This window comes from Coniosporium apollinis (genome assembly GCF_000281105.1).
Source record: "Coniosporium apollinis CBS 100218 chromosome Unknown supercont1.41, whole genome shotgun sequence".
In the NCBI taxonomy this organism is placed as follows: domain Eukaryota; kingdom Fungi; phylum Ascomycota; class Dothideomycetes; genus Coniosporium; species Coniosporium apollinis.
The window spans coordinates 171,004-183,227 of record NW_006913303.1 but is presented as its reverse complement, the minus strand read 5'-3'; the positions used below and the strand labels follow the sequence as shown (position 1 = coordinate 183,227).

General features: G+C 53.7%; 5 protein-coding genes across 5 annotated transcripts; 4 read left to right on the top strand and 1 right to left on the bottom strand.

Moving 5' to 3' along the window:
* Positions 1 to 591: 591 nt before the first annotated feature.
* Positions 592 to 1,592, top strand: W97_07519 (uncharacterized protein; the record flags this gene model as incomplete). The annotated part of the gene is made up of 3 exons (XM_007785388.1): positions 592 to 967; positions 1,024 to 1,190; positions 1,317 to 1,592. 3 exons carry the CDS (start codon positions 592 to 594, stop codon positions 1,590 to 1,592), a joined length of 819 nt encoding a protein of 272 aa, XP_007783578.1.
* A 375-nt stretch (positions 1,593 to 1,967) lies between these two features.
* On the top strand, positions 1,968 to 3,799 carry W97_07518 (uncharacterized protein; the record flags this gene model as incomplete). The annotated part of the gene is made up of 8 exons (XM_007785387.1): positions 1,968 to 2,013; positions 2,069 to 2,093; positions 2,147 to 2,206; positions 2,257 to 2,284; positions 2,334 to 2,679; positions 2,741 to 3,292; positions 3,372 to 3,632; positions 3,708 to 3,799. 8 exons carry the CDS (start codon positions 1,968 to 1,970, stop codon positions 3,797 to 3,799), a joined length of 1,410 nt encoding a protein of 469 aa, XP_007783577.1.
* Positions 3,800 to 10,065: 6,266 nt separating this feature from the next.
* Positions 10,066 to 10,497, top strand: W97_07517 (uncharacterized protein; the record flags this gene model as incomplete). The annotated part of the gene is made up of 1 exon (XM_007785386.1): positions 10,066 to 10,497. One exon carries the CDS (start codon positions 10,066 to 10,068, stop codon positions 10,495 to 10,497), a length of 432 nt encoding a protein of 143 aa, XP_007783576.1.
* A 338-nt stretch (positions 10,498 to 10,835) lies between these two features.
* Positions 10,836 to 11,165, bottom strand: W97_07516 (uncharacterized protein; the record flags this gene model as incomplete). The annotated part of the gene is made up of 1 exon (XM_007785385.1): positions 10,836 to 11,165. One exon carries the CDS (start codon positions 11,163 to 11,165, stop codon positions 10,836 to 10,838), a length of 330 nt encoding a protein of 109 aa, XP_007783575.1.
* Positions 11,166 to 11,246: 81 nt separating this feature from the next.
* On the top strand, positions 11,247 to 11,789 carry W97_07515 (uncharacterized protein; the record flags this gene model as incomplete). Its single annotated transcript, XM_007785384.1, has 2 exons — positions 11,247 to 11,342; positions 11,475 to 11,789. 2 exons carry the CDS (start codon positions 11,247 to 11,249, stop codon positions 11,787 to 11,789), a joined length of 411 nt encoding a protein of 136 aa, XP_007783574.1.
* Between the last annotated feature and the right edge of the window lie 435 nt (positions 11,790 to 12,224).

The following is a 12,224-nucleotide window of genomic DNA, read 5'->3' as shown; positions in this document are numbered from 1 at the left end:
GATGTAATGTCTGATGGTAGAAATTCAGGCCATATGCCGCCGGTGGTGGTTGATATGGCCAGAGATCGAGTGGTACAAAGACGGGAAAGACTGAGTGGGCCGGCGCAGGCGGGGTTACGGGCTGCGCGACATGAGAGGACGACCGACCTGGACGATTCATGGTGAGAAGAGCTGGCTTTCAGCCTCGCAAGTCGGTTGTGAGTGGGATGTGAAAGTTTTGCGCGCGCCTCTGCTACGAGTCAATCGTTCCGCACGAGGTGGAGTGGTGGTGTAGCAGTGTGCTTCGGATTAAAGTGGTGGTAGCGGAGTGTGAGGTGGTACCTGACTTTCAGCCCGCCTGCATTCCCGTCACTGTACCCTGGTGGTAATTAAGGTTAAGCCGCATTCACACCAGACCAGAAACCGGATAGCCCTCCCGCTGGTTGCAGGGCTGAACCTTGGCTTGTTGCTCGGGACGGAATAACTCTGCAACTGGCCAAAGTTGTGAACGCTGCCCAGGTGAGCATAGGTTCGTGATACATGCGAAGCTTGCTCGACGGCAGCATCAGGAAACATTGATTCCATCCATCATCGGCTCCCGTTGCGACAACAATGAGTACGCCTTGTCTCGCCCGCAGACTCCGCCCCAGCTCCTGTCTCCAGACCGCAGAGCCGCTCTTCGGCTCCCTGGTTCCCTCTCTCCCGCCCAAGCGCGTTCATCCAGTACCATGCGTCTTGCGCTTCTCGACCTCCCAAAGCCAGCTCTACCCCCGGCGAGACCGCAATAGCGATCGCGGCGTGTCCGCTGTCCGGCGAACAGGGCTCCGGCCCCGGCAGACTCTATCCGTCAAGAAGCTAGACCTCCCAACTCCAGTCCTTGACCCCTCGAAGAGATCAAAACTGCAGGTGGATGAGGATCATGGGCTCTGGCAGTTCTTCGGCACTGAGAGGAGGGCAATGGCGCTGCCAGAAGAGGTTGGCGCACACGGTCAGTGGGTTCATACCATCATCAGGTCGTCTGTTACTGAAGCATTCGCGACACAGGTCGAGCATGGACGGTGGAAGAGCTTAGGCACAAGGGTTGGGATGATCTCCACGCCCTTTGGTGGGTTTGCGCGAAGGAGCGCAACCGGATCAAGACACAAACGTACGAATTGCTTCGACTTCAAGGCGGGTATGGCGAGTACGAGGCTGAACAACGAGACGAGACGGTACGTGCGCACATTCAGTCCGGCACTGGATAGGTCCTGCTAAGGCCGCGGTTGCATAAATTGTTGCCTACCAGTCGCCGCCGCCGAAACTCGAGAAACTCCAACTGACGTGCGATTACTGCACAGATCCGACACACACAAAGAGCCATAAAGGCTGTTCTTACAGAGCGATGGTATGCCTGGCAAGATGCGCGAAGAGTTGGAGTAAACGACCCAGAAGTGAACCTTGATCCGGATGAAGGCCCTGCCTACACGCCAACCGTTGGTTACGCGGAGGACGAGGAGGCAGAAGGTGGTGTGGCAGACAGTGCTATTCTTGAGGAGAGCAGTGTAAAGGATGCTTCCGCAGATGAAACCAGCGCCGCACCTCGAGAATTACCTAGAGGTGCTACACAGGCATAGGATGCGAGAGTAGCCCCTGCGGCGTAATCTTTACTAATTCATGTACATATATGGGCAGCATTTCGGAGGCGCATAATCCTGCTTATCGTTCAATGACATTATTGGCAGGTTGTAGAACTCCAATGTACTATACATATCTTGCAATGCCGTCTTGCTTCACGTGGGAGTCGGAAACAATGATTCTTGAGATAACCGCCAACCACACATGTCTTCTTGGCCGTCATGCCCGTGCGCCACTCGCCGCAGCGGGCAGCTCAAACACGCCGCATCAACTCTAGCAACAGCCCTCTGTCTACACCCACCTGCACTTTCTAGACAATTAAGCCACTCAAACCACTTGTCTCCTCTGAATACTTTGTTTGATCGCCCGCCGACATGGAGGAAATCGCACCAGAGTATGACGTTGTCGTTCTGGGCACAGGTACCTCGACCGCCCCACCACCAGCGGATGCATGACAGCTAATACAAACACGCAGGCCTCACTGAATGCGTCTTGTCGGGGTACCGTCTGCCTCAATCGTGCGGGGCTAGATCCGCTGCTAAACCTCGCGCAGCGTCCTAAGCGTCAAAGGCAACAAAGTCCTCCACATCGACCGCAACGATCACTACGGCGGGTACATATGCCTCGATATCTGTAGCTAGCTTGTACACTGACGCTGCGCAGTGAAGCCGCCTCAATCAACATAGAATCAGTACAGCCTCCTAATCTCACCTTCTCGGGCCCCCGCTCACACCTCCTAGCTCTTCAAGAAGTACGGCAACTACTCACCCGGCGAGGAGCCATGGAAGAAATACGGCCGGGTGAACGACTGGAACATCGACCTCGTGCCCAAGCTGCTTATGTCCAATGGCGAGCTGACCAACATCCTCGTCTCGACCGACGTCACGCGGTACCTCGAGTTCAAGCAGATCGCTGGCAGCTACGTGCAGCAAGGCAATGGACCCCGAGCGACGGTCGCCAAGGTCCCATCCGACGCGGGCGAGGCGCTGCGGTCATCCTTGATGGGCATATTCGAGAAGCGGCGCGCGCGGAATTTCCTTGAGTGGGTGGGCAACTTCAAGGAAGATGACCCGTCGACACACAAGGGTACGGCCTGCACTTAGTCAAGTAAAGAGCGTACGGATCAGAGCTGACGGGACCCACACAGGCCTGAACATGAACACCTGCACAATGAAGGACGTATACGACAAGTTCGGCCTCGAAGCCACGACGCGCGACTTCATCGGGCACGCTATGGCGCTGTACGCAACCGACGACTACATCAACACGAAAGGCATGGCCCCAGATGCCATAGTCCGCATCCGGCTGTACGGCAACTCCATGGCGCGCTACGGCAAGTCGCCGTACATCTACCCGCTGTACGGCCTTGGCGAGCTACCGCAGGGCTTCGCGCGCCTGTCAGCCATCTACGGCGGGACGTACATGCTGAATACCGACGTGGACGAGATCATGTACGATGGCGCAAAAGTGTCCGGAATTCGCGCGACGATGAAGGAGCGCGGCGAGGAGGGTGATGGCATGAAGTTTGAGACGAAATGCAAGAAGATTCTTGCGGACCCGTCATACTTCCCTGGGAAGGTGCAGGTTACGGGCCATTTGCTCAAGGCCATCTGTATCTTGAACCACCCGATCGACCGCACAGATAATAGCGACTCCTTGCAGCTTATTATCCCGCAGTCGCAGATCGGACGGAAGAACGGTAGGCCCCCCTCTTCTCCCCACTACTATTCAAACACTTTGAACGGAAGGAAACGGGGTTCATTAAACTGACACCCGAGCAGATATCTACATCGCCATGGTCTCCTCCGCGCACAACGTCTGCCCCAAAGGCTACTACATCGCGATTGTCAGCACCATCGCCGAAGGCGACAGCAACCACCATCTCGAGCTGCAGCCCGGGCTAGACCGCCTCGGCCGCATCGAGGAGAAGTTCATGGGCCCGCCCATCCCAATCTACGAGCCGCTGGAGAGCGGGATCAACGACAACATCTTCATTAGCAAGAGCTATGATGCTACGAGCCATTTTGAGACGACTACGGGTGCGTAAAATGCGGCAGTTGTCGCCGTTTACACTGAAGCTTTCGCAAGAGGAAAAGACGCTGACAGTGATACAGACGATATCAAAGATGTATACAGGAGAGCGGAGGGCAAGGAGTTGGTTGTTGAGGGGTTGAGGGAGGGCCAGAACTTGGTTGCGGATGACTAGAAACTTGCTCTACAAGCGGTGTTGCATATGTGGGATGCGGTTTGGGCGTCAGGGCAATGAATCAGACGGTAGAGACTGCAAGTAACCATCCTCCTCTTACCAACCTTGTTCTGGGAGTGATTTGCAATTGCGGCGTCCACGGTGGCCCAGCTTGACTGACGAACAGCTTGGATGAGGTGAGCTCGCGGTGTTTGTGAACTCGATGGGTAGAAACGGTATCTCACGGGGCTGAACGGATTCGAGCGGTGAGCTTGGGGCTTGGCCTTCTTTCCCAGCCCCTTCGAAGTTGGAGTGCTTGGTTTTCTCCTCGTCTTCTCAAGTCTTTCCGTCACTAGCATTCCTACTGTTCTTATCGTCCTCAGCCTTCCATAACACAATAGCACAACGCAAGGTGTAACACCCCATCAGAGTCTACCTCTTCTGTTACCATACTCACATAACCAAGCAACTAAACTACAGGATGTTACAAAAGAGTAACGCATGTAGCAACTATTGTCGTTTACCGTTCTATATGCCAGTTATCCTGTTTGATTCTGTTACTAAATACAACGGTACGCTTTCGGATAAATCGGATCATGTGCCTCCTGTGGCGCTTGGTATACATCATTTCCGGTCTCCGGCCTCCAGTCGCCTTCGTTACATCGTCCTCTACTGGCTGGTTGCGCAGCTTCCCCTTCCTCACCCAGTGGCGCAGCACGGATGCGCTCTTCTACACGGTTCAGTTGTCGCGCATCTCTTCCGAAAACAGGCTCTCCTCGGGTTAGGCTTCAACATCGACTTGCTTGACGACTTTTGTTGTACGCACACAGACGCTACTGCTCTGGCTACCAGATTCACACGATCATGTAGTCAATCGAGAAAGCTGACGTCTCAGAACTATCGGGCGCAGGTCCTGAAGCGCGTGAATATTCACGTCGACGTCGACGTTCCCGAGATGTAAGGAATACATGCCACTGACATGTACATCCCCGTTACGTACGCGTTTGACCAGCAGGAGCAGGCTCAACTGCATGCCACACAAACTCCAACATAGGAGACTGATATGGCGCGAACGTCGAGGAAAGACGAACGAAACACAGCAAATCAAGACTCTCGCCCGAGGGAAAGTCGCAACCTCACCTGAGGCGTTGGCCAGTGCAGTCGACTACGGTTGAAGAGGCACCGAAAGCCTGTGATAACGATGTTACCGGGCTGGTTCAGGACAGTTCGAACACTACTTGCTCTTATAATGAGCTGCTCAACCTAGTCCCAGCATTGACACTTGTCGCCTGGCATTACACGCAATTGTCTGTCGCCGAGGCAGCTGGACCATTGCATGAAAGAGCCGCGGCCAGGAATCCCGATGCCGCCAACGATCCAACGCCGCACGCCATCAGCACCACAAGGCGAAGAAGAGATACCGGCTTCGGCCAGCCCGTCGGACATCACGCCGCGAAGCTCGCCAACGGCCGAGCGGACTCTGCAACCGCCTTTTACCCCAGCAGGACGCAACACCTCCAAGCGCTCCCTGTTCCACACGCGCTAGAAAAGCGCCAAGAATTCCACAAGACAACGCTGTAGAAGGCATCCAGCAACCGGTCGACACAGGGCACGAGGCGGTGGTTAAGCTGCTAGTAGAGCGGGATGATGTTAACGCGGCCTCCAAGGACGGATACAGTCAAACGCCACTATCACATGCGGCAGAGAGAGCCGGACCATTGCATGAAAGAGCCGTGTGATGGATGATCCAGCCGTCGGGATCCGTCTGGAGAAATTCTTTAGCTTGTAGCGGAGTCGCAATCGCATCCAGACAAAGTAACATCTTGGTGGACCAGCATCCCGGCCTGGAGTACTCGGGCTCGGAGAGCTAGATGTAGAATCCGCGCCTGATGGTCCACGAATCTCCAAGCGAAAATGGCAATCATGCATATGGGATTAGATCCGGGTGGAGGGACGAAGAAAACATCCAAGCACGAACTGATGTCCGAAGAACCGTGATTCGGCGTTATGGTTGCTCAGAAAGAAGACTTGGCGGGAGATTGTAATGGCAGGCACGGATGAGACCATCGCACTGCTCGAAGACAGATTGACCCGACGCGAAGCAATGGTGCCAAGGGCGAGACCAGCCTCGCAATTCAAGCGCAGTTCAGCCACGCTATCAGCCAACGACGCGCGAGCCACAGAGTTCCGATCGACAAGCGAACAACGTGCCACCGTCTTGCCGCCGCCGATTCAACGGCGTGCCGGCCCCACAGCAACAACGCTCGAGGAACGATGAGGTATTGCGATGCCTCCCGCAATCAGGCGTCGCGCACCTACGACGCCACGAGACGAGGAGGACCTACCCATTCTAGCTAGCCCGTTTGACATCTGGCCAAGGAGCTCGCCGGCGGCTGAACATATGCAGCGGCCCTGGTACACACCTGGTTCGGGAGGCTGTCGATAGCTGCGCCAATATCCTCCGACCGTGCTGGTTCATGGAATAGTGGGATTGGGTTGCCGCTGCCACACGCGGACGCTGTGTCCGAGTTTGTTCGCAGCAAGCGACCAAAAGGCGACAATCGCGAGCAACAATCAGCCGCCGTTCCCAGGACGATTCACGATTCACAGCAACACTTTCCCTTCACGATTCACAGCAGCGATATTTTCCTTCGCCCTAATACGCCTTCACCTGCCCGTTCGTGGCAGGCAGCTTGGTCCGGCGTGGCAAGCCTTAGCGCCTCCGCTCTCTTGTTGGTTGCGCATGTCTATGGACCTCTGCGACTAAGAAACATGATGAAGCCGAAGGAGTAGTGGATCCGGAAGCCAGTGTGAATAACGAAGATGCACCCGCAAAGACGATCCTAATCCAAGTCGACCCAATGCAACTCGGCAGGACAACAAATCGCTGTCCCACCTAAGGGGCCTCTTACACATTGGTACTGTCCATGGCCAAGAACGGCATGACTAGATCGTGGTTCAAGAAATAGATGAATAAAATTGTGCGCTGTTGGCCGGCTTGAGGATCAGCATTTAAACGCCTGGAGGTTGCTTCGACTGGAGATGAAGGACAGGGGCATTGTGCGGAAGCGGAATTTGGCCCAAATGCGAACAATCCCCAGATTTGCCTTCGTCCTCCTGGCGCCCAGAAAAGTGCTGCCACCAAAAGCCGAAGATTGGCAAATTCACAACACAATTGTGACCGCATAGGATGTCTGTCCAACTACTCTTCTGGTCCATATCCATGCTACCCAATCCAACCACCCAGACTGTAGCCTGCTCGAAGCAATCCGCAAGATCGAGGTCGGAGATAACATAGTAAAGCGGGAACTCACTAGCTCGTAGACTACTACTTTTAAGACTATCGAGAAGTGGTGTTTGATGGCGGAAGGGGGAGCATTAACACTCACACACTAAGACTCCCACGGATTTTCGATCTGGATAACGATGCAAGAGGGGCAGATTGGATTCGGTTGGCTGCAAAAGCCAATGCCGGATGAGAGCGCAGAGTGGACTAAGGACTACCTCCAGGGTAAGGACAAGTGGCGATATGTTGTGGTGAAGCCGGGACAGACTGTCTACTTCGAGAGTGGTACGGTGCGACGCTTTCTACACCTATAGGTCGAAGATTCCGAACATGACCTCGCCACAGCAGTTGAATACCACGCCAAATCGTATGGGATAAATTGCTTGGCTGGTGGCCAGTGATGTTACGGGCACCGGTGTTGAAGCATACAGTTCGAAAACAATGCCGCAACAACGTATGCGCGAACGCCCTCTTTAATAACACAGTGGGCAAATTTTAAACGATATGCTCTGGAGTCCAGCGCAATACGCAGAAACTTCGCAGTTGAGAAAGCAAGGCTGACGGCTAAGAAGGAGCAAGGCTGTGACTACATGGGGCGCCAGCGGTGACAGACTTTGATAGTCTCATCACTATATCACTCCTTATCCGTTCTCAGTGCCGGAATTTGACAGCTCTGTAATAACTAATCAAAGAGATCATGGAGACTTGCGGCCCAAGAAAAAGACTTAGGAGGAGTCCCGTTTCGGCTATCCGTCCGCACGTCAAGCCGACTTTCTTTTATCCGTTGATGCGAATGAGGATCCAACCAGAGCTGTGGCCGAACAAGTCTTCGCTCTGCTGTTGCAACCCTATCATACCAATCTCTTCTAAATGGGATCCAAAACGACGAGGACAAACAATGTTGACAGACCAGATAAACCCTTACAACTCTCAGAATTGAACTTCGCACAAAGCGCTCCCTGGATCACAGAGTTTTACACCACCTGTCAGCGGCAGTCCCAGGTCCAATGCTTAATATACATCGAACTCGACATTACAGAGTCCGTTGAGCCTATGAAAAGCAAGAGACTCCATTTTCCGGAACGTCACAGAAGCTCTGGTAGGTGCAAAAGCAGTTGCAGCAAGTATCATAACCCCGGAGCAGTTAAAGGGATGACGCCAGACTTCTCAGACAGCCTAAAAGTCCTATCTCTCAGTATACTTATATCTCCCTCCCGCCTCCACCATCACTCCTCCTTCCGCTGCCCCTCCCGCCGCCGCCTCCACCATCACCGCCACACCATCCTCCCCAGCCGATGATGATGGACCCCCGAAGCTTGCTGACGAAGCGCAGGAAATGGCTGCCCTAGGGTGGTGAGGTTAGGTCTACATAGTAGTTGTCGGTGTCACGCTTACCTCCTTTAGGGAGATGGCATTCTGGCGCCAGAAGATCAGGGCTTTGAGCCGAGATGTCCCCCGTCGCTATAGAGAGCTCATTTTGATTGTCTGCGGCGCGGTGGTGATGTCCCGCTTGTGCAGATGATGTTCCACAGAGGGACTGGTCAGCCGTTTCGACTGGTTCGATACTTGGGCGTAGTGTAAGATGTACAATTTACCGAGACCGGCTCATGAATACAACTCAAAACACGTTGGTAGGGATCATCCGCAAGACCAAGACCGAAAAGCTCAGCCGGCTCCAGCGCGTTGTCTCAAGTCCTGAGACGGACCCAGCGTCCGTAGATTTACTGGAGACGTGTCTATTAAACGTGAACGACATATTTAGCTAGAGCCGGCACAAACTGCACGGTCAACTACTACACTGGAAGAATAAACATCGCTAAGCGTCATCTCGCATAGAAGAGTTAGACAATAAGCTAAAGACTCTTTAAGGTACGCAACATCACTTGCCTCGCGTGTGTAGATATACACTGATCGTATTCTAAATAGCCAGCAATACGTCGAACGAGGTTCGGATGCGGTTGGACAGCGACCCCTAGGCCACGCTTCGAGCTAAGAACGAGGAGATCAACAGCCTAAAGGCTCGGCTGGAGGGCAGCCAACCGTCTCAACATGCCGTGCTTTCACAAGCAATCACTCGCTTCGAGAATTGCTCTCGCCCGCCCAATATGTGCCTGAAACATGCCCTCAGGCAATGGCGGGAGGCCATTCGTGGAACAGTTCTGGGACACCGAAGAGTGAAGACTGTATGGGAAGTGCAAGGCCAGCTGGCATCTCTCTAGATTTCCTTCCTCCCGATTCCTAAGGCGGCGGCGAAAGACCCGCTCCGACATTTTCTAGCTATAATTACGCACAAGCCTGCCTCGAACTCATTCCCGCCGGTTGCAACGTGGTCCTCTTCATCCGCGGTATAGATGGATTTATGTTAACCGCCAACTTAGGATGGCAACCATCTCTTCAAGAGTTTTGAGCAAGATTCAGCATTGAGCCGTTGTTTCATTACACGGAACTTACTGGTAAACCTGGACTCCCTTCGGTTACTCAAATACTCATACGCAGTATCCGCAGCCGGTCTCAATCTTCCCCAGGGCTGTAGCTTACAGCCTCTTGATTTAGCTGTTACTAGCGCGCTTGTGCCCTGACTACAGGACTTCCAGCCGACCAACAACCGTCGACAAGGTACATTAGAAGCCAATCAAAGGCTGTCTCTTAGAACTCTTCCGCACCTCCCGGCAGCGGGATTGGCAGGAAGACGTGGTCTGTGTCCTCCAGCGGCTCCAGACCTAGAGTCGCTTAAGCAACTCGGCTCTTGATCATGGCCGGGAGCGGAGGCCTACGCCTCAACATTGCCACAGCTTCTATCGTCATCTAGACCGAGGTATGGTGGAACCGTAACGACGAGAGATAGGCATATGCGTCAACATGGAGACAGGATCAGCAGACCACCAGGAAGACGTTGGATTCCTTGCAACAGCGAGTTGTGTTAACTGAGAAATCAAGAAGGGACAAAAGAGGAAACACTAGACGGGCGGCAAGCTGTCGCGAAAACCTACTTGTCACAAGCATGGTTGCAAGGGAGAAATTCCTGGGCCGACCACCTGATACAAATCCAGCTAGATTAATAGCTACGAGGAGTGCCTCGAGCCTGGAGACCATTGCGGAGATTAGAAGAATTGCCCAAGCCGGATCATCTGTTGCCAGCAGTGTGCAAAAATGCTCTGGAAAATGTGAAGTGGCGGAGTCTCCGCGGCAGCATCAGTCTCAGGCTAATGGCCTCCGCAAATACCTCACGAACAAGCATAGGATAGACGACAGCCCGATCAAGCGGCGGATCGCCGAGGTGAGGAGCTTCCACCGAAGGCTTGAGAAGCGGCTGGCCCGGATCCCTCAAGCAGACTTTGACAAACCGCTGACCAGGCCGTTGTGCAAGGTCGGCTACTCTAACAACGCCGAAACTCGGCTCAAAATGTACCGCAAACACACCGAATCCAACTAATTGCTCAATCTAACGCACGCAATCTGTCAGACGGTCCTCCCCCGCGGCAACGTCTAGCTGGCTCTCAGCAGCAGCGCCAACAGATGGAACAGAGAACGAGTCATAAGCAACAACATGGAGAACAACGCCAATCAAGAGATGATTGTGCCAAATGAGGTGAAGAGCGAGGAGAGATGACTACGAATTCGAAACTCAAGTGGCCGCGTTATATCAGTTAGACTAAGACAGAGGAACAAAATCCTCCGCACCGAAAGATATCACGTTGTGAAGATAGCGATGTGACGTGGATAGCTATCTCTTAAATATTCGCACGTTCTGTGCTGGATTACCACTCGCTCTTAAAATTCCCGATATGATTGCCGTTCATACCTACAGTGGAGCTCTTGGAGACGAGAATCTTTGAAAGATAGGGCTGTTCTCTTCGACTTCATCGGTTTCCTAAATTCCTGCGCATTATTAAGCCCATTGGCGACGGCGACGGCGACCTGGTCCGCCGTGGCAGTCGCCGCAGCCCCGAGCTGCGGTATAGCGCTAAACAGGATCCCTTTGAGTTCGATGACGACCACCCCGCCGCCTGGCTGCGGCTCAACAGTACCGTCTTTCGGGAATTCGTCCTCCCGAAGGAGCCGGTCGAGCAGGGCTTGAGGCTCGAGGAGATATGGCAGCATTGCTTGCTGCGTTGAAACTATAAGAGCTCTTACCCGTTCGGATCAGCTCGAACCATTGGACGCAGCCTTCCAGCCTGTGAAATGTACGTTCTGGATCTCGCGTTTGACCAGGAAATACTGGAACTTCACGAGAACCAAAGCCTGGGGTACCTGAAAGAGACGATCATCGCTCAGTGTGTGAACACGTACACTCGCTAGTATTCTCAGTTGCCTGATCGGCGAAGCTGCCAATTTTACTCACTCACCGTTACCTTCATTACTTTGGCTACAAAAGAGTCCGCCGCGTAGCGCACTTACAAGCTGCTACAGTACCTGATGCTGAGCTGGGTGGCAGTAAAGCTCGCGGAAGCTCCTCATACAAGCTCGTTCGACAGGTTTGATGCCAAAGGTTGGGAAGCTGACTACGAAAAAGTGGACAATGGCGCCATATGGGGCACTCCGGAAAGACAGCTACGGGCTAGCATCATCAAGGCGCTAGCGTACGAGATGAGGGATGTCAACAATCTAGAGGAGATCATTCAGGAGGAACTTTCCGGCCATCTGCTACTTTTGGGACATGATATGCGAGCGATCCACGTCGAAGATTCATCCATTTCCGCACGCCGGCTTATCGCCGCCGGCTAGGACGTGACGAACGCCTCTGTATCCCACCGGCGCTGGAGAAGGAGGTCTTCGACCTATGCCACGACCAGAAATTCCACGCAGAGTACAACCGATCACGCGAGAAAATCACAAATGATTTCGTGATCAAGGGTCTCGCACCAAAGCTCAAGGCTTATATTCGACACTGCCCGGAGTGCCTCCTCAACCAAACTCAGAGGCACCAAGAATTTTTGGAAACCAGTAGCCGGACGCAGAAGAAGCTATTAGGATCTGATTTCCCCGACCGGGTCTTTCCATTAAAAGAGAAGCGGATGATGGTGGCCATACGTCATGGCGACCACATGGGCGCAGGCAAAGCTCTTACCATCCTGGCCCTTATCGCCCGTAAAGCGGATCGTGTTCCGGCGGAAGATCATGACCTTATCGGATATACCGATGTCGACACAAGCTTTCGAG